The sequence below is a fragment of the Trachypithecus francoisi genome, unplaced genomic scaffold, assembly GCF_009764315.1.
Source record: "Trachypithecus francoisi isolate TF-2019V2 unplaced genomic scaffold, Tfra_2.0 Lachesis_group11, whole genome shotgun sequence".
Taxonomy (NCBI): domain Eukaryota; kingdom Metazoa; phylum Chordata; class Mammalia; order Primates; family Cercopithecidae; genus Trachypithecus; species Trachypithecus francoisi.
This window is the reverse complement of record NW_022681456.1, coordinates 50,629,590-50,654,610: the sequence shown is the minus strand read 5'-3', so window position 1 is coordinate 50,654,610 and position 25,021 is coordinate 50,629,590. Positions and strand designations below refer to the sequence as shown.

The window sequence follows — 25,021 nt, the reverse complement described above, 5'->3', positions numbered from 1 at the left end:
CATCATATTGAGGATATCTATTAGCAATGTGACTTATCACTGTTTATGCTAACGTTGATAATCTGGCTTGAGGTAGTTTTTATCATATTTCCCCATTATAAAGACACTCAGTGTATTAGTCTGTCTTCATGCTGCTGATAAAGACATTCCCAAGACTGCGCAATTTACAAAAGAGGGAGGTTTAATGGACTTACGGTTCCACATGGTTGGGGAGGCCACAAAATCATGGCAGAAGGCAAAGAGAAGCAAGTCACATCTTACATGGATGTCAGCAGGCAACGAGAGAGAGAGAGAGAGAGAGAGAATGTGAGTACTTGTGCAGGGAAACTCCCATTTTTAAAACCATGGTATCTCATGAGACTCACCCACCATCACGAGAATAGCGTGGGAAAGACCCACCAACATGATTCGGTTCTCTCTCTCACCAGGTCCCTTCCACAATATGTGGGAATTATGGGAGCTACAATATGAGATTTAGGTGGAGACGCAGAGCGAAACCATATCATTCTGCCCCTGACCCCTCCCAAATCTCATGTCTTCACATTTCAAAGACAATCATACCTTCCCAACAGACTCCCAAAGTCTTAACTCGTTTCAGCATTAACTTAAAAGCTCCCAGTCCAAAGTCTCATCTGAGAGAAGGCAAGCCCCTTCCACCTATGAGCCTTTAAAATCAAAAGCAAGTTAGTTACTTCCTAGATAAAATGATGATACAGACATTAGGTAAATACAGCCATTCCAATTGGGAGAAATTGTCCAAAACAAAGTGGCTACAGGCCCCACGCAAGTCCAAAATCTAGTGGGGTGGTCAATTTTTTTTTTTTTTTTTTGGAGACAGTGTCTCACTCTGTTGCCTAGGCTGGAGTGCAGTGGTGTGCACTTGGCTCACTGCAACCTCCACCTCCCCAGTTCAAGCAATTCTTCTGCCTCAACCTCCCAAGTAGCTTGGACTACAGGCATATGCCATCATGCCCAGCAAATTTTTTGTATTTTTAGTGGATATAGGGTTTCACTGTGTTAGCCAGGATGGTCTCGACCTTGTAGAACCTGATGATTGTGTCTTAGGGGTGTTTGTTTTTTTTTATATTATCTTGCAGGAATTCTCTGATTTTCTCAAATTTGCATGTTGGCCTCTCTAGTAAGATTGGGAAAAATTTTGTGAACTGTTATATATCCTCAAATATGTTTTCCAAGTTGCTTGACTTCTCTCTCAGGAATGCCAGTGAATTGTAGGTTTGAACTCTTCACATAATCCCATGTTTCTTGGAGATTTAGTCATTTTTCTTATTGTTTATTCTCTTTTTTGTCTTGCTATGTTGATTCAAATGACTAGTCTTTGAGCTCTGAGATTCTTTGCTCAGCTTGCTCTGTCGTGTTGTTAAGCTGTTGTGTTGTTAATGCTTCCAACCGTATTATGACATTCCTTGTGAATTTTTCACTTCCAGAACTTTTCCTGTTTTTTTGGTTTAGTTCTTTCTTAAAATGACTATTGCATCTTTCAATTCTTGGATCGTTTTACTGGATTCCCTGGATTCTTTGGATTGTGTTGTGACTTTCTTCTAGATCTAATTGAGTTTCCTTGCCATCCAAATTTCTGAATTGTACATCTGTCATTTCAGCCATGTCAATCTGGTTAAGAAGCATTTCTGGGAAGCTAGTGAGATCATTTAGAGGTAAGGAGACACTTAGACTTTTTGAATTTCCAGAGTTCTTATGCTGAGTCTTTCTCATATGAGAGGGCTTGTGTTCCTTTATCTGTTTTAGAATTTGCTGTCATTTGGATGGGATTTTTTATTTTTATATTCTTTATTTACCTTAAAGGTTTGACTGTGAGATATATATCTGTTTGTTTGGCTTCAATTCTGGGTCCTAAAAGAAGTCCATGGCTTTGCACGGGATCTTTATTTGTGGAAAGATTCCTGCATTTTGTTTCACAGGTGTGTATACTGGCCGAATTTTTTTTTTTTTTTGAATGGAGGTACGGCAGCGTAATTCAAGTTCCAATCCAGTAGATGGTGCTTAAGACTCATGGCTGGCAGATGGGAAGCAGGGAGTGGTGGCTCAGGCCTGTAATTCCAGCAATTTGGGAGGCCAAGGCAGGCAGATCACTTTAGGAAGCCCAGGAGGGCGGATCGCTTGAGGTCAGGAGTTTGTGACCAGCCTGGCCAACATGGTGAAACATTGTCTCTACTAAAAATACAAAAATTAGCCTACTATGGTGGTGTACGCCTGTAATCCCAGCTACTCCAGAGGCTGTGGCAGGAGAATCGCTTGAACCCAGGAGGCAGAGGTTGCAGAGAGCCGAGATCGTGCCACTACACTCCAGCCTGGGCGATAGAGCCTAGACTCCGTCTTTAGAAATAAAAGAGAGAGAGAGAGAGAGAAAAGGAAAAAGAGCCTGAGATGCAGAGAATGCAATGAGCCGAGATCGCACCACTGCACTCCAGCCTGGGAAACACAAGGAGACTCTGGTCTCAAAAAAAAAAAAAAAGAGTAATGGCTGGCAGATTGGCTCTTAGCCTAGCACCTCTTTTGAATTTAACCTAGCACCTCTTTTGAATTTAGCCTAGCACCTCTTTTGTAATTCAGCACCTTTGCAGCAGTGCTCTGTGGTGGGGGAGATGGGAGAGAAGAGATGACCCCCTTACCATATACGTTCTTGGACCTTAGGGGAGCCTTCTGCAATCACTGGTGCCATGCCCTTGAACCCCTGCCTCACTTCCCCTTGCCCTGAGAGTGAGGGCTCTTCCCCTGCTCCAACCACAAATCTCAGCTCTGCATCCTGGAGCTGTCTGCTCTGACCGTGGGGACTTGGTACCCACTGGGCCAGCTGCCTTATCCTCTGACCCTTTGAGATCAAGCCCCAGCTGTGCTTGGTGGGGGCAGGGGGATTTGGCAGGGAATTGCCCCAGGATGGGGTTGTTCCCAGGCCACTAGCAAAGCACTCAAAGCAATATGCCTGCTCCTGTGCAAGCAGTCAGGCAGGGAACCCCAAGAGGGGTCAGTGCACAGGCAGATATGCAGATCTGACCCACCTTGATAACTCAGAAAAGACAGCCCTGTTCTCTCCCAGTCCAGTCAGCAAAGTCAAGAGCCATGCAGAGGAACATGGAGAACCCTTGGATATGGATGTCTATTACCGTATTTTATTGCAGCTGTGCCCATGCAAAATCCCCTGGGCTTTACACATGCTCAAGCTCGGTCTATGTCTACTCTCTGGGCAGTCCCCCCTACCAGCTTAACTGTCTGTACAGGTGGTGGCATCTCGTGCAGCAAGGATCCCAGAAGTCCATGGTAAGAGTGGGTTTCTCCACAGGTTCTTCACTTACCACTTAGGAGCCATTCAGGGACAAGGAATCCTTCCTATAGGTCAGCTATTCCATACAGTGCTCCCAGTTTCATTTCTCTTTAGCCTTGGTGCCTGCATTGCCTCTCTGTCAACTCTCAGTGTTTTCTTCCAAAAGATCTGTTTTGAAGTATGTTGATTTACTCCATAGTTTGGTCTCACTCGCTGGGAGAGGCTCTTCCTGGGTGTGCCTAGTTGGCGCTCTTTTCCCACCTTTTCTTAGGATATTTTTTATTTCTTTGCTATCATTTGTAGTGTTTCCTCTTTCATTTCTGTTTTTTGTTATTCAAATCTTCTTTCTTTTTTCTTAGTCTGGCTGAAAATTTGCTGACTTTACCTTTAAAAAACCAAACTCTTCATTGTGGCAGACAGTGTGGCGATTCCTCAAGGATCTAGAGCTAGAAATACCATTTGACCCAGCAATCTCATTACTAGGTCCATTACTGTGTATATACTGAAAGGATTATAAATCATGCTACTATGAAGACACATGCAAACGTATGTTTATTGTGGTACTATTCACAATAGCAAAGACTTGGAACCAACCCAAATGTCCATTAATGATAGACTGGATTAAGAAAATGTGGCACATATACACCATGGAATACTATGCAACCATAAAAAGGGTGAGTTCATGTCCTTTGCAAGGATATGGATAAAGCTGGAAACCATCATTCTAAGCAAACTGTCACAAGGACAGAAAACCAAATACCGCATGTTCTTACTCATAGGTGGGAGTTGAACAACGAGAACACATGGACACAGGGCAGGGAACATCACACATCGGGGCCTGGCAGGGGTTGGGGGGCTGGGGGAGGGATAGCATTAAGAGAAATACCTAATGTAAATGACGAGTTGATGGGTGCCGCAAACCACCATGGCACATGTATACCTGTGTAACAAACCTGCACGTTGTACACATGTACCCTAGAACTTAAAGTATAATAGAAAAAAGAAAAGAAATTGTCCCTCCCAAGTCCCCATCTTCTACCCAGTCCATGGAAACACTGTCTTCCATGAAACTGGTCCCTGGTGCCCAAAAGGATGGGGGCCCTTGTTACATTAGACAACCTATTTTGGGATTAGACTCTTCCACCTCTCCAAACTTAGTAAAGTCCTACCGATCCGTACAACTTAATCTAAAACACTTTCTCTTCCATAAAATAGTTCCTAATTCTTCCAGGTAGCTTTCAAATTCTTCCACGCTTCTTACTGCATATGAATAACTACATGATACTGAATCCTAACATTAATAAATATTGCTTTTTTTTTTTTTTTTTTTTTTTAGATAGTGAAAGTAGATACCATGTTCATTAGTGTTACTAGGTTGGTTTTTTAGTGCATAGTTGTTCAATAAATATTTGTTAAATGAATACAGGTGAAATGACTCTAAAGCAGGCATTGGCTCAATTCACATGGAAGCTTTCAGTCAGGCCATAACACTCACTGATACATCACTGTCCTTCCCTAAGTTAATTTTTCTGTTATCTGTGCTCTCATGAGAGTAAATAGGTCACCTGCTCTCTTATTATTAACTGTTATCATGTCTGTCTTACCCACTAGACTGAAAGCTAGTCTAGTGTATCAGCTAAGTCTTACTTATTTTTTATGCTAAGAGAGGACCTTAAATAGCAATAAGCATTTGTTGAACCAAATATATCATTTTAGTGTTACATGGTGAACAAAAAAAAATGAGAGAATAAAAAAATAAATATTAAAAGTTTGAAGGGGTAAATGGCAAAGGTGAAGTTTTACACAACGAATTAGACAAAAAGAAAAAATGATGCTTTAAGTGGGTTAAAGTAAGTAGAGTCTGAGAAGATAACTTTTTATTTCATTCTGTTGGTTAAATTCTGTTGGCAGAAATCCTCAGCATTAAAAAGAGATTGAAGACTGAATTTAAAGGGTCAAATAGTTGGATAACAATAGGTTTGCATGTAAAATAATTTCTTTCTTATCTTTGTCTCAGTAAAATAATATGGTAGTCTTATGAATATACAAACAATTATTTTTGGAATATAGGCATGAAAAAACAAAATTTGTTATATTCATTTTTTATTCACTTGATAACATAGAAGAGTATGATGATCTTCTGGCCATCTGTTTTGCTCTGATAGCCTTGGAATGGGAATCTCAGCAAAGTGTGTAACATAAGCCATTCACTTCAGAAGGAATTTGTAGAATTTCATGAACAGTAGTCGTGATGTTAATGAGTATGTACAGTATTCTTCAGGCAGGTATAACAGAATGTAGATAATCCTCTGTTCTTTTATTAGGTATGAAGTATGGCAGCGAGGAATAATGTGATGATTTATAGGAATTATAATATTTATGTATTTCAGTTGAAGAATCAGCTTGACATAAATGTGACGGGATTGAGAGCAGTGTGAAATACTTTCCACAGGAAGTGATTAGGTTGAATGTATGCTGAAAAAGGTTATAGAAGAAGCAAGCTTTTCTTTTTAGAGTTTTGCTATAGCTTTGCTGAAGTTTATTCTGATCTTAGAAATTACTAACTTTTGCTTAACATAATATCACTTAATTTGTAACACTAATTATTATACTAATATTAAAATAACTACTGTAGTAAAAGATATTTGAGAAATCTTTATTTGGAAATGTGAGGTTTTTTATAATGATATTTTAGATATCCAATTATTTATGAAATAGATTAGTTATTATTTTTAAACATCCAAATCTGAAATGACATTCTCCAAAAGAATGAATATGTACATGTGTATGAAATCTTTTTTAGAGATGATATGATTTATTTAAGTGGCCCTTCTTTAGGCACATAGCTTATTCTACTTATATTTTTCTAACTTCATTTGATCATTAATCCACCTCGTCTAGCAATACTTAAAACTACCTTTTCAACTCTTTCTTGCGTATCCTTCAATACAGAAGCCATCTGCTGGATATAATGCCTTCTTTGTACGTTTTGTGTACTTTATTTTTCCCTCCATTGCCTATCCAGTACTTTTGATTCTGCTGTTATATTTCTAAAAACAAAATAAGGAAATGTTAACATACTCATCTGTAGCCATTTAATTTGAGGAAAGATACGTGAAATATGACTGATTTGAATAAAATATTATTTTGAGTAACACAATTTTGCTTCTGTGAAATAGCAGGTGTTTGTATACTGCAATATTCAAAGTCAACTAACATTCTCCAACTTCCTTATAATTTTGAGATTCATAGCAGCTTGAACCCTGCTGACTATTTCAACCTAAGCTTGCCAAATCATGTCAGTATTTCAAAGAGACAGTGGACCTTTTGGAAAATACATATTGCTAGGGAGAGGTGGGCGATATATTCTTAAACTGTCTCCAATATTGATGTGAATTTTCCAGTTTGGTCAAAAAAGCCCTACAGTCTTCTAATTGTAACTTCATTGTTGAGCATTGGTCTCTGTTTTGTCTTTTCTTCAAATTCACTGAACCCTAAGGCAAATTTTGCCTACATTTTTCTAAGACATCCCAGAACAAGTGGCAATTTGATTGATAATGATGTTATTTTAGATTATAAAATTATTTCTATAGAAACACTATAAGAATACTATTTTTTTATTTTTGTTTTATTGTTATTTTTGAGACAGCGTCTGGCTCTATCACCCAGGCTGGAGTGCAGAGGCTCCATCTTCTCTCACCCTAACCTCTGCCTTCCGCACTCAAGTGATTCTTCCATTCTAGCCTCCTGAGTAGCTGGGACAACAGGCATCTGCCACCACGCCCAGCTAATTTATGTTTTTTTGGTTTTGGTTTTGTTTTGTTTTGTTTTTAGTGTAGTTTTGGTCTTGTTGCCCAGGCTGGAGTGCAGTGGCGTGATCTCAGCTCATGCAGCCTCCACCTCCCTGGTTCAAGTGATACTCCTGCCTCAGCATCCCAAGTAGCTGGGACTCCCGGCATCCACCACCACGCCTGGCTAATTTTTGTATTTTTAGTAGAGACAGGTTTTCACCATGTTGCCCAGGCTAGTCTCAAACTCCTGGGTTCAAGCGATCTGCCCCCCTCAGCCTCCCAAAGTTCTGGGGGATTACAGGCATGAGCCAGTCCTGGCCAAGAATGCTATTTTAAATACGACTAAAATAGCCATGTACATCTATGGTTTGCCTCTGGGTAAGTAGATTTAGGTATAAAGGTCTAGTTAAGAAGATAACTAACTTTTTTTGAGTGCTCACATCGTATTATTGTACTATACTTCTTAAATATATGTTACCTTATTTAATCCTCTTAAGATTTAGCTACTGCTATCCCTATTACACAAAGATCATAATAGCTAGCATTTATTGAGCACTTACTCTGTACCATGCACTGTGGTAAGAGCTTTATGTGTGCTATCTTTGTTACAGTCTCATTGAGAGGTATGATATTATCCCTGTAAAGAATTGAATTTCTGGATATTTTAAGTAACTTGCCCAAGTAGTCCTACTTTTCTAAGGATCAGCCTTCACAAGGTAATCAAGCTCATGTCTGATTCCCAGGGCCATATTCTTTCCTCTGTGTGACTGCTTCTCTTTTTATAACACACCAGTGTTTGTTTTAAAATAGAAATTACTTTAGATGATTTAATAATTTAGTATCGTAGATATTCCCTCAAATCTTTAAAGCTCCATGTTTGGGTTTTCCATGGCATGACACCACATACCCCAATGTGTATTTGCATTCCATTTTGAGAAGCTGAGCAGGTCAATATAGTTCTTCCAAAGCTTGCACTGTATTTATAGCAATTGTGCAAGGAATTATGTCAAATTGACTAAACTGCCATCCTGTGTACCCCTGAATTGCTTTGGTGAAAATGCTCTAATGATTGGGAGTGTCTGTTCAGTCCCTCTTGCACCTCAAAGATAAACCTGCCAACTCAGGTGACAATTAATCTGTACAATGTGATGAAGATAATTCAGGATGTTGATATTTAGCGAGTCCTGTTCAGCTCACATCACACATTTTTTCCTTCTAAGGTCAAGAGTGTTTTCAATGTTGACAGTGGTAATTTAGCTCTGAGCTGAACTACTATTAAATTGTCTATATAGAGGCAAAGAAGTTCAGACTTTCTGTTCTACATCACCATGTCACCTCTATGCTTCATGTTTTCCTGTAAGTGGCCCAGATTTTCTTGTGAAATTACACATTTTCTCTCACTGTCAGAAAGAGAGAAAGAGAATCTCATTTTGTAATAATGCCAGAACACATGTGTGTGCTTCCACTAGCACACTGTAATTCTGGGACTTGGGAATGGTCCAGTCCGGCGATATGCTTGTCTCTTGTATTTATATATACAGATTTGTTCTGCTGGTCATGTGCCAAGCTCTTTGTGCATGTTTTCCCCTTTCCACCTAGTTTAAAGGTTTCTGTAATCTTAATATGCACTACTGCTAGTCACTTCATACTCTAGAATCGAAAGTGAATGAGTATTGCTTACTAAACATTGCTGTTTTCTATAGATTTTTATTTCTTTGTAAGTCACAGAAAATTATTGTTTGCAGAAGGTGACTCAAGAATCTTTAGCCTGGCAGGAAGTAGAAATCTGATAAAGTTTAGTTGTTACATAACCGTGTTTTGTCAAAAAAAAAATGTGTTTTGAGTTGATTGGTATCAAATTAACATTTGTAAGCTACTGGTACTTTTAACTAGTGTTAAATTAAGAAAAATTTTCCATTAAGCAGAATTTCTAAATAATTGTCTTAATTTGGATCTTGTAAAGAGAAATTTTAAGCCACCAGCACTTGGACTGACTAGATAGCCCATTGCTTTGATGCCTGGCCAATTTTTCCTCCATCTGTGAGTCAGCTTAAGTATGCCTACTCTTTTTTCCAACCTCCCCTGACTCACTCATGCAGAATAGAGGCCCTGCTCTCTGTTTTTCCCTTATGTCCCTACTATGCACTTGTCTAACAAGAGTCCTTTTAAGTATAATCTTCCATTTGATAAGGGCCTGCCTCTGGAGTTGGCATGATGTTCCACCACGTATAAGAGTAGGAATTACCTCAGTTTATCTTTTCCTATTCAGTGTTGCACATAATGCCAGGCATATAATAGGTACTCTAGTCTAAATACATGGTAAGGAATGGGTGGAAGCATGAGTTTGTCTTTAAGCTATAAAGTTAGTTTTTAAATAACATAATGATTCCTGGTAGTGAACTTCTGGAATGTGCCTACAATGTAATAGCATGAACTGTGAAGCCAGATAGTTTCTGTGTGAATCCCAGCTTTGCCAAATCAAGCTTCTGTACCTGGGCAAGGCACTTAACCTCTCTGTGCCTCGGTTTCTTCTTTTGTAAAACCAGGATTATATTAGTATTTTAGGCCTTTTTATGAGGATGTAATGTGACCATACATCTAAAGTACTTAGAATAGCACCCGATGCATACTAAGTTGCTCTGTAATGTTTCTGTTCTTACGATATAACCTACAAGGAAAAAGTAGAATTGCGGTGTGCTGTGACAACAGGCCCCTGGAAAAATGTGTTTTTGTAAGTGGAGAAGATGAATGGAAACTTAATTATGCCTAGCAAATTCCCATGGTCTTCTGCTCTGAAAGGATGTCTTTGTTAGTGCTGTCTTTATTAAGAGTGTCTTAGGGAATGGAAAGCTGAGGTCACAGTGAGACCTCACTGATGTTGCTAATGGAGCCTAGTAGTTTCATCTGGTGGGACATGGCAGTGTCATGGAGCCATCATTTGACTCATCTAATTGTGAATTATTGTGAGAGAGAAACAGGTATTAGGGTAACTGTAGACTTTTGTCCAAACCAGGAAGGAGGTGCTGTTATAAATACATTGAAACAGTGGGCATAGACAGAGCAGTTTCAGGAAAATCAGAATTACTTAGAAGAACATTTTAGACTTTTCAGTACATATATGACCTAGTTCACTTAAGAACCTTTCTGAGATACACTACCTTTGATGTGCATCGTTACCTTGAAATTGCTTTCAGAAGACAAATGGGTCATTTATCCCTCTTCTGTTTAGTTTCATTCATTAGTACAGAATGTGAACTACACAGTTGAGTTTAGGTCTCACTGCTTTCCCCAGTCCTAGTGTCCACTGAGTGGGTCTGGGAAAAAGAGCTGATTCCTTTCTGCCATGGTAGACTGGAAAGCAGTGGAAGCAAGAGAGGATGACACGAATTAAGAAGTTACTTTTTCTTTAATCTAAATGTTTAACCACTTCCCCTGAATTGAATTCCATTTTTCTGATAGAGAATTGCAACCGGTCGTGTTTGGTTAACCCAGATCCTTGGATTTACAACTGAAAAAATAAAATAAAGTAAAAAGAAACATACTCAGATCAGTGGCTTTTCATGGCTGTTTATCTTTACGGTGTCAGAACCGGACTAGAACTTAGGTTTCTGTTATTAAATCCAATGCTATCTTCAGTACACTGGTAAATCATCAGAGAATATAGTGTCTGAATAAATTAAACCTCTATGTTCTTTATAGCTGAAACTTCATATATATACATATCTATGTATATATATAGTATATTAGAGAATTATTTACATCTGGTTTCATCCTCTTACAAGAGCATTTGGATTTGAGAGCAGCAAGTGGCACTCTGCCAGTGACAAATGGAAGCACTGCGATTGCCTTCCCATCATCCGCTACCTTTTATGGTGTCAAGGGATTTCTAGCTCTCCTTTGTGACCCAGCTGCAAAACAGCTGTTGTTTAGGCTCCTGCCTTTCCACTCTCACAAGACAGTGTTCCTTACCATCCCCACAGGGTTTAAACTTCTGCAGTACAAGTGTCAACTCCGTTCTGTGAGCTCAGGCCTCCCCTTTGGGAGCCAAACAGCATAGCACTTCGCATGCTTTCACTAAGTAGTTTGGAAGGAATGATCCAGTGAATGCTTATAGTACTGGTGATAACAAATGAGAAAACCCATTGTACTTACAGCCACGCTGAATGGTTGGAGTCATGGCTAATAACTAATATTTCAGGGTTTTCTAATTGCACTGATTCCCTAAGTGGAGATCACATTGACCACTTTATCCATCTAAAGCAAGGTTTCCTATTGGAAACCAGTTTTTCATGAACTTTTGGTGCCATCTTATGGATCACAGAATGCTAATAAAATTTGCATTTTTTTTGTTTCCCTTATGGGGAAGAGTTGTTACCAATGATGGCAGTGGCATGAAACTATGAGGATTACTCAGGTCTCAAGATTTAGTCAGATTTATCACGGAAACTATGCCATCCATCATTTAGGCAACAACATTTCATAAAGAGAGTATGCATTTAAGCAAAGTGTTTTGAGTGTTTGCTTTTGCAAGATGTTTAGCATTCTTCATGCATCTTTGACCACCTACTATGCATCTGGTCCTTGGATAAGTGTTGATTAAACAATTCTACTAAATTGGTTTACAATGAGCAAAAGAGATTACAAATGGTAATTAGAGTACATATGGTAAGTGTCACAACAAAAGTAGGAATCAAGTGTTGTTAGAGCACCCAGGAGGAAAAAGACTCAGCTTAAAGAATCTGGGCAGGCTTAATTTAGTCGTGTCCATAGTTGGCAAGTTATCTAAGACAAATAGATTTTTGGGTTATTTCCTCTTCTAATTTTAAAGTAAACTAACAACAACAACAACAACAAAAAAACATACACATTAATTTTTATGCCCCCTTGTCATTTATGTTTTATGTTCTTTTAAAACAACCTTGATTGTGTCTCCTCTCCTTCCGCTGACTCTGTTGCTCCTCTTTCCTTCACAGCCAGGTATGTTGGCAGTTGTCTGTAATTGTTCTATCTGTTTTCTTATCCACAGCTTCCCAAATAACACCCACTTCTTCTGGCTTCCATACCTGTTAAACATACCTTCCTGCAGTTACCAGTGATCGTGTTATGAAATCTAGTGGATGTTTTTCAGCATTAGATACAATCGACTTCTGCTATTTTCTTGAGACTCTATTTCACTTTACTGTCAACCTCTTGATTCAGCCTAGTAAACCACACCTTTGACATCTCAGGTATCTCAAAAGGGGCCAATCTCAACAATTCTCAAAACTAAGCTTATAATCCTACCCACTAAACTTGGCTCCCTTCCATTATTTACTATCTTCCCTTTGGTTTCGGTCCAAAAACTTAGGGGGTCACCCTTGCTACTCCATTGCCCTCATTGCATTATCTCTGTTCTATCCATGTTATTCTGTCTGTTTTGTATAAATCTCTCTCACATCAGTCCACTAATCTTGCTTTCATTGTCACCTGTCTACTTGCCTTCTGTTCCCATTCCACTTTCTCATCCTTAGTACCCTCAGAGTGATATTCACAAAACAGTGGCTAACATTTTGCTATCTTACTATGACCAATAAGCCAAGTGTGTCCTGCTCTTCCCTGCATTTTCACTTTGTGTATGGTTCGCCTTCACTCCTCTCTGCCTCACTCACCCTGGGCTTCACGCAGTGTTTTTGTTCTTCTGCCACAGATATTTTACCTTTGCTGTGCCTCCACTTAGAATACTTCCGTTTCTGTTTCAATTAGGTAATCATACACATATTTTGATTTTTAGATCAAGCATCAATTCTTTTGGAAACCTTCCTTGAGTACTTCCACTAAATTAGAGCAACTGTTATAGGTCACATGGCCATCAATTGTGTTTATCATACTCTTAGCACCTGAAGTTTTTTGTGCTTCATCAGGGCAGTTGTGTCTGCTCCTAATCACCATTTTCATTCTAGGGCTCAACACAGCACTGGGCACATGGTAGGTGCCCACAAATATTCATTGGAATGAAAGGAATCAATGAATACATTTAATGTATTGTGGAAATTTCGTTGTTTTAATTAAAAGCAGACACTTTGTAATTCAGAGGTAAATTCTATGCATAATTCTAAAGTCTGAAAACAGCACATTTTAATATCTAGAATGATTTTCATAATTTAAAAATGAAATTTTAGGATATACTTGTATTTACCTGTAACTTTATTGTAAATTTGGTTCAAACATAATTTCTACTTACTTCACCTTAGCTTCCTCGGCTGTTTTAATGAAATGTCTGAATACTGTTTTCATCAACTGAGATTATGAATGGATAACCCTTATAAGATGTTGGTTTTAACTCTACTTTGAGCTTAGTGTCATGACACAGTATAGCAACCTAAGTAATTTTCTCAGGTGGAGCTTAAGTTGTGGTTGTGCCTGTCAAATTATCTCCACTGAAATGTTACTATAGTATGTGTGGGTGACCCCTTTAAGTTAACAGGAAAATATACAAGTGAATAGATGTAGAAAGGAAATTAAAATGGTAACATTATAGGAAATCTGAGTAAGGTAAACGCCTTCATTTATGTAATATTTATAGAAGTCAACCATGTTGTGTTTATACCTTAGAATCTAAATTTTTTTACTCTTAATGTCAAATCGGTGTACAAAACAACACTTCAATTTGAATTCTAAGAATCTCAGATATTTAAATATATATTTATGAAAGGTAAGTTACTTATGATTTGAAATGGTTATTTAAAATGGTCCTGTATGTTTACTTGTTATAATGCTTTTTCTATTTTTAATTGAAAACATTAAAATGTAAGTAGATGAGTTTTTTGCTGTTGCTTTTCCCATTTCCCCCGCTTCTTGGCATTTTTTTAAATTTAATTTAATTTAATTTATTTATTTATTTATTTATTTATTTATTTATTATACTTTAAGTTCTAGGGTACATGTGCATAACGTGCAGGTTTGTTACATATGTATACTTGTGCCATGTTGGTGTGCTGCACCCATCAACTCGTCAGCACCCATCAACTCGTCATTTACATTAGGTATAACTCTCAATGCAATCCCTCCCTGCTCCCCCCTCCCCATGATAGGCCCCGGTGTGTGATGTTCCCCTTCCCGAGTCCAAGTGATCTTGGCATTCTTGCAAGTCTTCTTCTTTTACTTTCTTCTCATTGTAAGGTATCAGATTTCCAGTATTCTTATGTCTTGTCAATTCTCGGTCTGTGGCACCCTATCTAGTTGGTGTTTCTGAATTTCTCCCATAGTCTTTTATCCTATCTTCTCAATCACACAGAACTCTTATCACTCCACTACACATGCACCTTCCTATCAACATTTGCTTTCATACAGTCTTTCCCATGTGAATAAATGATACCTGCATTCACCCATGTACAGCAAGTGAAAATTTGTGAATTCAGATTAGACGGGCATAGTGGTGTGCACCTGTAGTCCCAGCAACTTGGGAAGTTGAGTCGAGAGGGTCACTTGAACCCTGGATTTTAAGATTGCAGTGAGCTATGATCATGCCACTACACTCCAGCCAAGGCAACAGAGTGAGACCCCATCTGTAATTTTTTTTTTTTTTTTTTAAAGGTGGAGCCATCTTTGACTCTTCTTTTTCCGTTATATCCACACCTGATCCACTGGCCACTTGTCTTTGAAAGAGATCCTGAATCTACTCATTTCTCATTACTTCCACTGCTATCACTTTTATTTAAGCTGTGGAGTATTAACGTTCTAAGAGGTCTCCTTACAGACGGTTTTCCACCCAAAATCTAGAGTGTTTTCTAAAATTTATAAGTGAGATCATATTGTGCCTCTATTTCAAGTCCTTCATGATGTTCCTTCCTCATCAAAAGACACTCCAGGTGCCAATTCAGCAGCATATACACTAAAAGGGAAAGGACACAGAGAAGATTTCATGGCTCCTGTACAAGGGCGTCACATAAATTCGTGAAGCGTTCCATATTTGCACAGTTTCCAGAGGCTATTTGACCCTTTCTTGGTTAACACCTAAGAAAACAATATGAGTAAAAGCAATCTGTGGCATTCAAATTGAAACGAATTTTCACTACCAAAAAAAAAAAAGAAAAAAGACAAAGAAATTTTGTGCTCCTTACAGAACCCACTAGGCCCTGCACAGTCTGGTCCCTCCTGTCGTACTCCTGACTTACAATTTTTTATGGGATTTGCTCAACTGCTGCCGTGATGTTTTCCTTGATAGGCCCAAAAACTCGAAATATGCCAGATATTTGCATGCCCTGCCTACTCCCATAAGTCACTCTTCAAATATCACTAAAGGCCTTCCTTTGTCACTTTATCACACATAACCATCCCTACCCCGCCCAGTTGTGCATTGCTCTCTTCCGCATTCTTTTTCATAAAACACTTAGGACTGACAGACAGTGTTACCTACTCATGTGTAAACTAAGGATTCCACCACTAAAATGTGAGCTGTACCAGGGAAGGAACTTTGTCTTGATTACCAAGGCCTGGAACCCAGCCTATCACATAGCAGGAACTTAAACCATTTTTATAGAGTGAAACATCACATCTCTGAAACCTTCTCTTTCATTTCTCAGTACTTAGATGTACTCTGGTCTTGAGGCACTTATTTTGACCACTAGCATAATGCTTTTTTTTAACAGTCTACACTAGATGTGTTCTCTCCTCATCAGTATCGAAAGATCCAGTGACTAATCTTTTTATTCACCTTTGAAATCCCTACAGTAAAATGAGCCAGTTATACAGATGGTACAATTAAGAAAATGTTATGAGGTTATAAACTATAATTTACAGCCTGCTTATTTCATTTAGCACTGGATCTTGAAGAACTTTTGTGGTTTAAATAATTTTCTACACAATCATTTTAATAGAAACATTGTATTTCATTGAAATGATTTTTGGTTAATCAAGTTCATGCTGGTGGACATTGAGTTTGTATAAACGGTATTATAATAAAAATGAATAACAACTTCTTTCTATTTACAGGTATTTTCTTAGGACAAATACATAGAATCAGTTGGCTAGTGTGTCTGTGATTTAATGCTTTTCATATGTGTCAAATTTCCCCCAGGATGGTTTTGTTACATATTACTGTATTTTAACAATGTGTCATTGAACACCTGTTTTTATGAACCCTCAGGAATATTGAATTCTCTCTTTATTTGGGAAATTTTTTGATAGATGAATAACATCTCCTTGTATCAATTTGCATTTTAGGTAAACCAAATACATGTTTCTTTAGAAATTCTGACCATTGTTTTTTTGGTATTTGCAAACTGTTCATATGTGCCCTTTGCTCATGTAACGTATCTGGCTCCCAGGCCAGAAAGGCAGCTGAGTGTGATGATCCACTTCTTTATCCTGGAGTGAAGCTCAGTCTGCTGCAGTCTTTTATTCCCACTTGGTCAGCCATTTAATTTCAGCCAGTTTTGTGACCTCCTCCTTTCCCATGGGTTAACCTAAATCTGGAAGATATAATGGTGCTCACAAAGCTGGGAAGGAGGCTGTCCTGGCCATCTGATCTGAGCTAACACCACCTTAAAGCCTGATGGCTCTGCAGGGCGACTGGGGATGGGCCTCAGGGAAGCTTTGCTCAGGAGTCCAGCCTTGTTCTGGGCATACCACGGAACCATTCCTCCCTTGTGACGTCTCTTTGCTGAATCTGGATGTTGTCCTTGAACAGTGTGAAGCACTCACTTTGACCTCTAGTGTCACTTGATATAATTTTTCAGTCAGCTTAGGTCCTATAACACTATAAGTATCTTTCAGCCAGCCTCTACTTTAGGATGTTTAGGAAAAGAGGGCACAGAAGACCAGACATTTATGGAAAGTGGGACTTGAATGATAATTCAGGGAGGACAAACATTAATATCAGTTAATTGTTCAGCCAGATCATTTCTGTATCAGGTAGCTTTATTCTGTAATTTCTATTTATGATGTTTATATAATATTTATTATATTTTAAAAGCTTTCCAGAAGATGTACTATTCTAGCCCTAAGAAAATGAAACTCATGGTCACATTTTGGGTATCTGACAATTGGATGGGGAAATGTTTTGTAATATGCAGATAAACTATTTAATCATGAAAGTTACCACTGCCCCTGTCCCTTTACTTTGCCTCTAATTAAGGTTAGCTCTGACTCATAGTATATAACATTGGGGAGAGGCTGTTACACTTAAATGGTTTTAGATAAATCATCTTGGTTTGTAAGAATAAGTTGAACTGTTAGGGGTGTTTTTCATGGTTTCTTTTTTTGTTTGAGGAGGAAACACTTTTTTATCCTGAAGACATATCACATAAAAATACTGTGATGCTTAAAAAGACTCAGATACAAGAAGTTGTGAAGGGTGTGTGTGTGGTAGTGAGAGGGGGAGATAAAGAAGGTTTGTTAATGGGCACAAACATTAGATAGAAGGAAAAAGTTGTAATGTTCTATAGCAGAATATGGTGATTGAATACTTAACACCAATGTATTGTATGTTAAGAAGAGCTAGAAGAGAGAATTTGAAAGTTTTCAGCATGTAGAAATGATAAATATTAATACTCGAGGTGATGGACACCCCACCTCAATACACTCTGACTTGGTCATTATACGGAATATCACATGTAACAGAATGTCACACGTAACACATAAATATGTACAAATACTTGTATCAATAAAATTTAAAAAAATTTTTAAAGTATCAAATAATGTTCCTTTTATTTGTAAATTATGGTCATCACAAATTTTTACACTCATTTAACTATAATGCATTCTTAAACATATTTTTCAAACTGCACAGAAGTTTTTGGACCTGTTTTTTCAGCTGCTTCCCTTTCATATTTGTTATTCGTATAGAGATAACATTTGAAAGTGAAATGAAAATATGATTTGCATTGGTTGTGAAAAATAACAGACACTCATAATTTTAAGAAATTCCCAAAGAGTAAACACCAGACATATGGAAGTGACTGCTAGAACACACTACTTAAGAGACTGTTCCTTCCCCAGACTTGAAGCAGCCTCTAAACAAAGAGTAGGGCCACTGAAATGAAGTTCTCTGATTTGTTCTTGATTTTATTTTAGTTGGTATTCCTACTGATGCTGAAGGTATAGGTAATCACGAGTTAATATATAAATATTTGAGAATGTGAGCTAGTTCAGAAGAACTGTTTTTATCATTTTAGAAAGCTTAGCTGGTATGACATTTTCCAGATATGAAATGGAGAAGTTACTACTTTGTTCACAGCTCTGTAATTTACTAATAACATGTGAACATCAATAACTAAGCAGCAACTATAAGCTATTAAGTTATATAAAGAAAATAGGGCCATGCATGGTGGCTCACACCTGTAATCCCACTTTGGGAGACCAAGGCAGCTGGATCACTTGAGACCAGGAGTTCAAGACTAGCCTGGCCAACATGGTGAAAACCCATGTCTACTTAAAAATATATTCTCACTGATAGGTGGGAACTGAACAATGAGGAAACTTGGACTCGGGAAGGGGAACATCACACACTGGGGCCTATCATGGGGAGGGGGGAGGGGGGAGGGATTGCATTGGGGAGTTATACATGATATAAATGATGACTTGATGGGTGCTGACGAGTTGATGGGTGCAGCACACCAACATGACACAAGTATACATATGTAACAAACCTGCACGTTATGCACATGTACCCTAGAACTTAAAGTATAATTAAAAAAAAAAATACAAAAATTAGCTGGGTGTGATGGTGCACGCTGTAGTCCCAGCTTCTCCAGAGGCCGGGACATGAGAATGGCTTGAACCCAGGAGACAGAGGTTGCAGTAAACTGAGATCGCACCACTGCACTCCAGCCTGGGTGACAGAGTGAGACTCTTGGGACTCTGTCTCACTGAAAAAAAAAAAAAAGAAGAAGAAGTAAAGAAATCATAGTAGCCTGTTTATATGTTGACTGGTTATTGTATTTACGGAATACTTGGATGGCTATAGAAGAAAAGGTAAAGATTTGTGTTAGTTTATAGAACAAGATTAATGCACTAATTACATTTGGGAAAAATGTATATATACATATATTATATATAAATGTATTATATTTACATATAAATGTATTATATATTTACCATATAAATGTATTATGTATTCATATTTATGTATAGTAGAAAAAAACTGTTTTTTCCTATTATGCTCTCAACTTAGAACACTTCTAACACAAGTATCAGTGCGAGAATTCCCCACAAACCAATCATCAGAGTTACCACAAACCAAGCCATTGTCCAGCAGACACCAACAGGATGCCCTGCTATTAAATTCTGACACTAACCAGAGTTAGTGCAGACCTCACAGTTAAGGACTCAGTCTCACAAAACTGCTGCCCCACTTTAGGTGCCAATCCAAGTTGCAGGTTTCCAGGTTACCCACAACTTCTATACAACACGACTACAAATTGGAGGTTCCCATGACCCTCTTCCCAGGTCCAGTTTGCTAGTGTGACTCACAGATCCCAGGAAAACAGATGACTTACTATTGCCAAATTATTACAAAGGATATTTTAAAGGAGACGATTGAACAGCCAGAGAAAGAGATACACAGGGGGAGGTTTGGAAACATCCTTAGCATAGGAACTTCTGTCCTGGCGGAACTGAGTTGTGCCACCCTATTGGGGTATAGACATGTTCTTATTCATCAGTACAGAAGCTTTCCAAATCCTGTAATTCAGGGATATTTATGGAGGCTTCTTCATGCAGGCCTAATAAATTATTAACTCAGCCTCCATCTCTTCTCCTCTTCCCAGAGAATAGTGGGAAGGGGTGGAGCTGAAAATTCTGAGTTTCTAATCATGGCTTGATCTTCCTGGTGACCAGCCCCCATCCAGGAACCTATCAAGATTTGCCTCATAAGAACAAAAGAAACCTCTATTCCCTAGAAAATTTCGAAGAATTGGAAGCTGTGTATCAGGAAACTAGGGTAAAAGACCAAATATTAGAGCAAAAGATTCTCCTAGCACCCCTATAGCTCAAGAAACTACAAGGATGTTAGAAGTTCTGTACCAGGAATTGGGGATGAAGACCAAAATACACATATTTCCTATTATAAATTGAAATACTAAAATTTACATATTTAATATATAAAATATATAAAAATACATATTTACATAAACACTCAAAGTCATAATGCAACAATGAAAGGGCTTGGTGCCTTCAGGTGTCATTTGGTAAAATATTTCTGAGTTGTGGTTATCAAGACACACTACAGAGTTGGGTAATTGACGTAATAAATAATTTGTCACTAAAGATAAGGGAGAAATGTTTGAGTATAGTTTACTTCTTAAAAATAAAACAATTTAAGCTGAAGCCATAATAGTCTAATTATCTCTTATATTTAATATTCCTGCCTGCTTTAAGGGGAGTTTTAGAAATGATTGAAGGACTGTGTGTGTGTGTATGACAATGTGTATGTATTTTTCTATTGTGTATTTTATAATTAGATAAACCATTGATCAGTCATTGGGAGAAATGCTGCTTGCCTTATACATCCACTCAGCCGGGCACCTGAGCTAAACAGTGGTAGTGGCATCCAGTTGAGTTGAGAAAACAAAATGAATTCACTTAATACTGATCCCATGATATAGATTAGGCTAAACAAACTTTACTGAACATTTCTCTTACATTTCTATGTTTTATCGATGCCAATCAGAGTGGACCTGACCAGGCACTTTCCTAATTGGGATGGTGTTTTTTTTTGTTTTTGTTTTTGTTTTGTGTGTGTGTGTGTGTGTGTGTAAGTTTAATAAATACTGGTTGTTTTTAATACTCAATACAGTCCCTTTTTCTTCATTTCCAAACCAGTATTTGTGTTCAGACATGTCAGCCAGTAAACAAACTGAGGAATAACGCTTGTTTGTGCAGAATGCTGACATAATCTAAAAGACATGAGGAAAAGTCTGGTGAGAAATGACTTTTTCTTCACTTTAACTGCCAACCATCTAGAACAATAACAGTTGAAATAGTAAATTTGATTAAACATAATATTACCTCTTCTTCCTCATGCTTCCTTCCTACAAACCAGCAACCTTTATCCTGGTTGGCTTTTAATTTTATATACAGCAAGTCTTCATTTAACATAGTTGATATGTTCTTGGACACTGCAACTTTAATAAAGCAAAAGGATGAACAGCAGGTCCTTGAAATAACATTGTTTTGTTTGATGTTGTTTTGTTATAATGCTGATGAGGAAAAAAAAAAGTGGTTTCATCATATGTCATTTCACTTGAAGTTGCTATTTCCAAGAACAGATTGACCACATGAAGTGAGGGCTTACTGTACTCTCCTGAGAACTGTCTTTTCCTGTCATTTGGCACTTGGCCAAATAAATAGTGATCAAATCAGAAAGATGGATTTTTGTGTGATGGTACAATGTCAGAAAGAATGTTCTGGCCTTCAATGTGTTTATTTTGCATCTAGGAAAGCGTGAGACTCATTGCATTTAAACATGTGATCTACTGAGCAACAAGAGGATACTGTTCTTTGAGTTTTGCTGCATGTTTTAAAAATCTCATAATATTGTTTTGCCAATGGACTATACAGAGAGATTTTTACTACCCTGTTTGCTGTGGCATTGGTAAAAGAGCCAATTCCTTCTCTTCTGTTCTTAAAACTTAAGTGGAAGAAGCTTCCTTTTTAAATCTTTGTATATGACATTTGTATAGACAGTGCTTTACTGATGGTAGCTTTCATTTTACATCCTTTTTCTTAAAGTATCATTTTTTGCAAGTTCTTTGTATATTGCTTTCCAGTGATGATTTGTCAGATGACCTTGTGCTTTGGGGGCTATATGTAAAACTAAATACGTTATTTGTCATTTATAACTCTGCATTTTTTGCATACTATCAAATATATGTGTGTGTATATACATATAAAGTATCAGTTAACATTTATTACAAACATATACGTAGGTAGTATAATAGTTAATTTACATGTATCATATCAGATAAATGAGAAATCCTAGGAGATAGGTTTTACTATTATCCTTTTTAAAAATTAAGACTATTTTAGAGTAGTTTTAGGTTATTAAAAATTGAGCAGAAAGTACAGAGTGTTCCCATAAACCTCCTCACCTTCCCACAACCCCAGATATACAGTTTCCCCTTTTATGATCAACTTACTTTGGTGTCATAGATTTGTTACAGTTGAGTGAATTACAGTCTACAGTTTATATTGCAGTTCGCTCTTTGTGTTGAGTATTCTGTGAATTTGGACAAGTACTTAATGGCATGTATCTACCATTATAATATCAGATGAAATAGTTGCATTACCCTAAAAATCGCATGCTCTGCCTGTCCTCCTTTTTTTTTTTTTTTGTATTAAATAAATTATAGTTACGAGGTGAAATAATTTTCCAAGGGTCACATAGCTAAACAAGTATGGGAGCTGTTCTGCTTCCCTAGAATCTGTGCTCCTAATTCATACATTTGGCTGCCTGATTTGTTACAGTTACTAAATTATTTAGGGAAACTTAATTGGTAAGATTCTTGCTAACTCTTCTTATTTGTAACTTTATGAAGTGTATATATGGGAAATATTCTGTGCTTTCCTTTGAAGTTAAAATATTGTGGGAAACATTGCAGGGAATTTAAAAATTTTCATTATTGGTATTTGACAAGATTTCCGATTTAAGGAAGAGTTACTGAATAGAGTAGCATTACTGAATTGATAGAAAAAATGAGGAAGTCAGTTATCTGATCCTTTGCTTATCACTAGCTATAGGTGTTAGAGACACTAGGCTATGTCCTAGCTATTAGAATAATGAGTTAATGAAGGACGTAGCAACAGTGAGTTTATTTTTTAAATGAAGGAATGAACAAAAGGAGAGGGAGTATGGAGAAAAGAGTCAAAGCTGCGTAGCATGTAGCACAAGTTGTCCAACCCGCAGCCTGCAGGCAGCATGCGGCCCAGGACAGCTTTGAATGCAGCCCAACACAAATTCATAAACTTTCTTAAAACTTTATGAGAGTTATGCATGAACCTTTTTTTATTAAAAAAAAAAAACTGATCAGCTATCATTAGTGTTAGTGTACTTTATGTGTGTACAATTCTTCTTCTTATAATGTAGCCGAGGAAAGCCAAAAGATTGGATACCCCTAATATAGCAAATTAGGTTAATTATATACCTCTAACAGTTTTAAAAATATATGCAAAGTAAGAAAAAAGCATTGCCTGAAGTTTATGTAGGTAGAGAGTATATAAATTAGGAACAGGCAGATGAGGTCATTTGTCTTTACCATGGTCTATGGCTTTGGGCACCACCCAGTGCCTTACTACCCTTCACAGTCACTGTACATCTCATCCCAACCATGCCAAACAAGATAGAACTGTTCCAGGAAAGTGCTTCTTAGGGTTGTTCTCCTGTCTTGTGCCATCCCTCTGTGTTACAGCGGAGGTAACTGTGGTTCAGAGGCGATAACTAGGTGAAGAATGTATGCTTTTAGCATCTGTTTCCCCTGTAGTATTCTTTAATGAAAAGTCAATTTGTTGTATGTAAACATTCTCCCATTTTTTGCTTTTTCTTGTTCATATGATGGTAATGTTTACTTAACACCACAACAAAGAAGGTGACCTAGCTTTACATTAAATCCTGGATTAGCGGAATTTTAGTCCTGAATGACGGCAGCAAGGATAAATAGTAGCTGCTTGAGATTCACCAAATTGTGACTTCTTTTCTACATAAAGGATGACAAAATCATCTCAAAATTTAAAATGGCCGCACTTCTTTACAAAGAAAAAGAAGGAATGAAGAGGAAACAAAGGGAGAAAATAAAATAGAAAATGACAATAATGTTTCTTTAAAACTGTCTTGTCTTTCTGGATTCCATGAAACCTTTTTTTTTTTTTTTTTTTTTTTTCCACCTTATCTCTTGCTTTCCTGGCCTGATGTTTTTGGTAGGCCATTCTCATCTTCTGTTATATATTCTTCATGCCTTCCAGGGTTCAGACCTCAGGGTTCTCTCTCAACACTTTTCCCTTGATCATCCTCATTTAGATAAAAACAATTTTTTTTTTTTTTTTCTTTCCTATGATGATTACCAAGTAGACATTTGGCTACTTCAGTTAGGCTCAGGCAGTGAAGAATCCCTCATGATATGTTGCTGAATCATCCATTTTCTCTGTTTTTCAAGGGTCGTAAGAGTGAGGCTGAAAAGCTCTTCTTGAAGGCTATTGAGCTGGATCCCACCAAAGGAAACTGTTACATGCATTATGGTGAGTGGTTGATAGTTTTTTTTCCACGTCCCCCACATTTACTATTAATGTTGATACGAAATCTAGGTTTTGCTGCTCAAGAACATCTTAAGAGGAGATGGACTTTGTTATTGCAGATTTAGCCTCATGCTATATTCCTACCTTCTCATTCAAATCAGTCCTATTTAAGGGGCTGTGTGTTATAATTTCCTTTAGTAATTTTAATAGGATTTTAACAGGGATGGCATTGCACAGTTGTTTTTTTCAAGTTCAGTGTGGAGTTTAAATGAGATCTCATCAGGAAAGCATCTAGCTCCTTGCCTTATGCATAGTTTATAATAAAACATTTGCTTCTCTTCATTCTAAATGATAATGTATTCCTCACTGAGCATGTCATTTTGAAGTTTTAGAAGTTTACATTTTGACCTCAAAAATCTTGCTTTTTGGAAGATATGGATGTACACCAGCCTATAAATGCCAAATATTGAGGCCGAGGATAAGCTGTAAAGGGTACAAAGGATAGCTGTCTCATTTCGTTGAGCCTTGGCCTTAATCAGTCTAGAATGAGGTTACCTAACAACTCTGTCACACTCTGCTTTGTCATTAGTAGTGAGTCATGTGTTTAGTGAGGCGAAGTATATAGCTGGTTTGATATTGTGTAAGATGTGCTTATTTCTGCCAGATTTGCAGTTGAAATTTCTTTTAGGGAGCCAAAACGCATTTACTTTAGCTGATGCCTTGGGGG

General features: G+C 37.6%; 1 protein-coding gene and 1 non-coding gene across 3 annotated transcripts in view; both read left to right on the top strand.

Annotated features, from left to right (window-relative positions):
• TMTC2 (transmembrane O-mannosyltransferase targeting cadherins 2) overlaps nt 1-25,021 on the top strand; it is a 445,065-nt gene that overhangs the window by 309,913 nt on the left and 110,131 nt on the right. For both annotated transcript variants that reach the window (XM_033221143.1, XM_033221144.1), the window contains exon 9: nt 24,216-24,297. In XM_033221143.1, the coding sequence (XP_033077034.1) occupies nt 24,216-24,297 (82 nt within the window). The remainder of the gene's footprint in view (nt 1-24,215; nt 24,298-25,021) is intronic.
• On the top strand, nt 14,937-15,041 carry LOC117091186. The gene has a single exon (XR_004440301.1). It is a non-coding gene; the product is annotated as a U6 spliceosomal RNA (small nuclear RNA).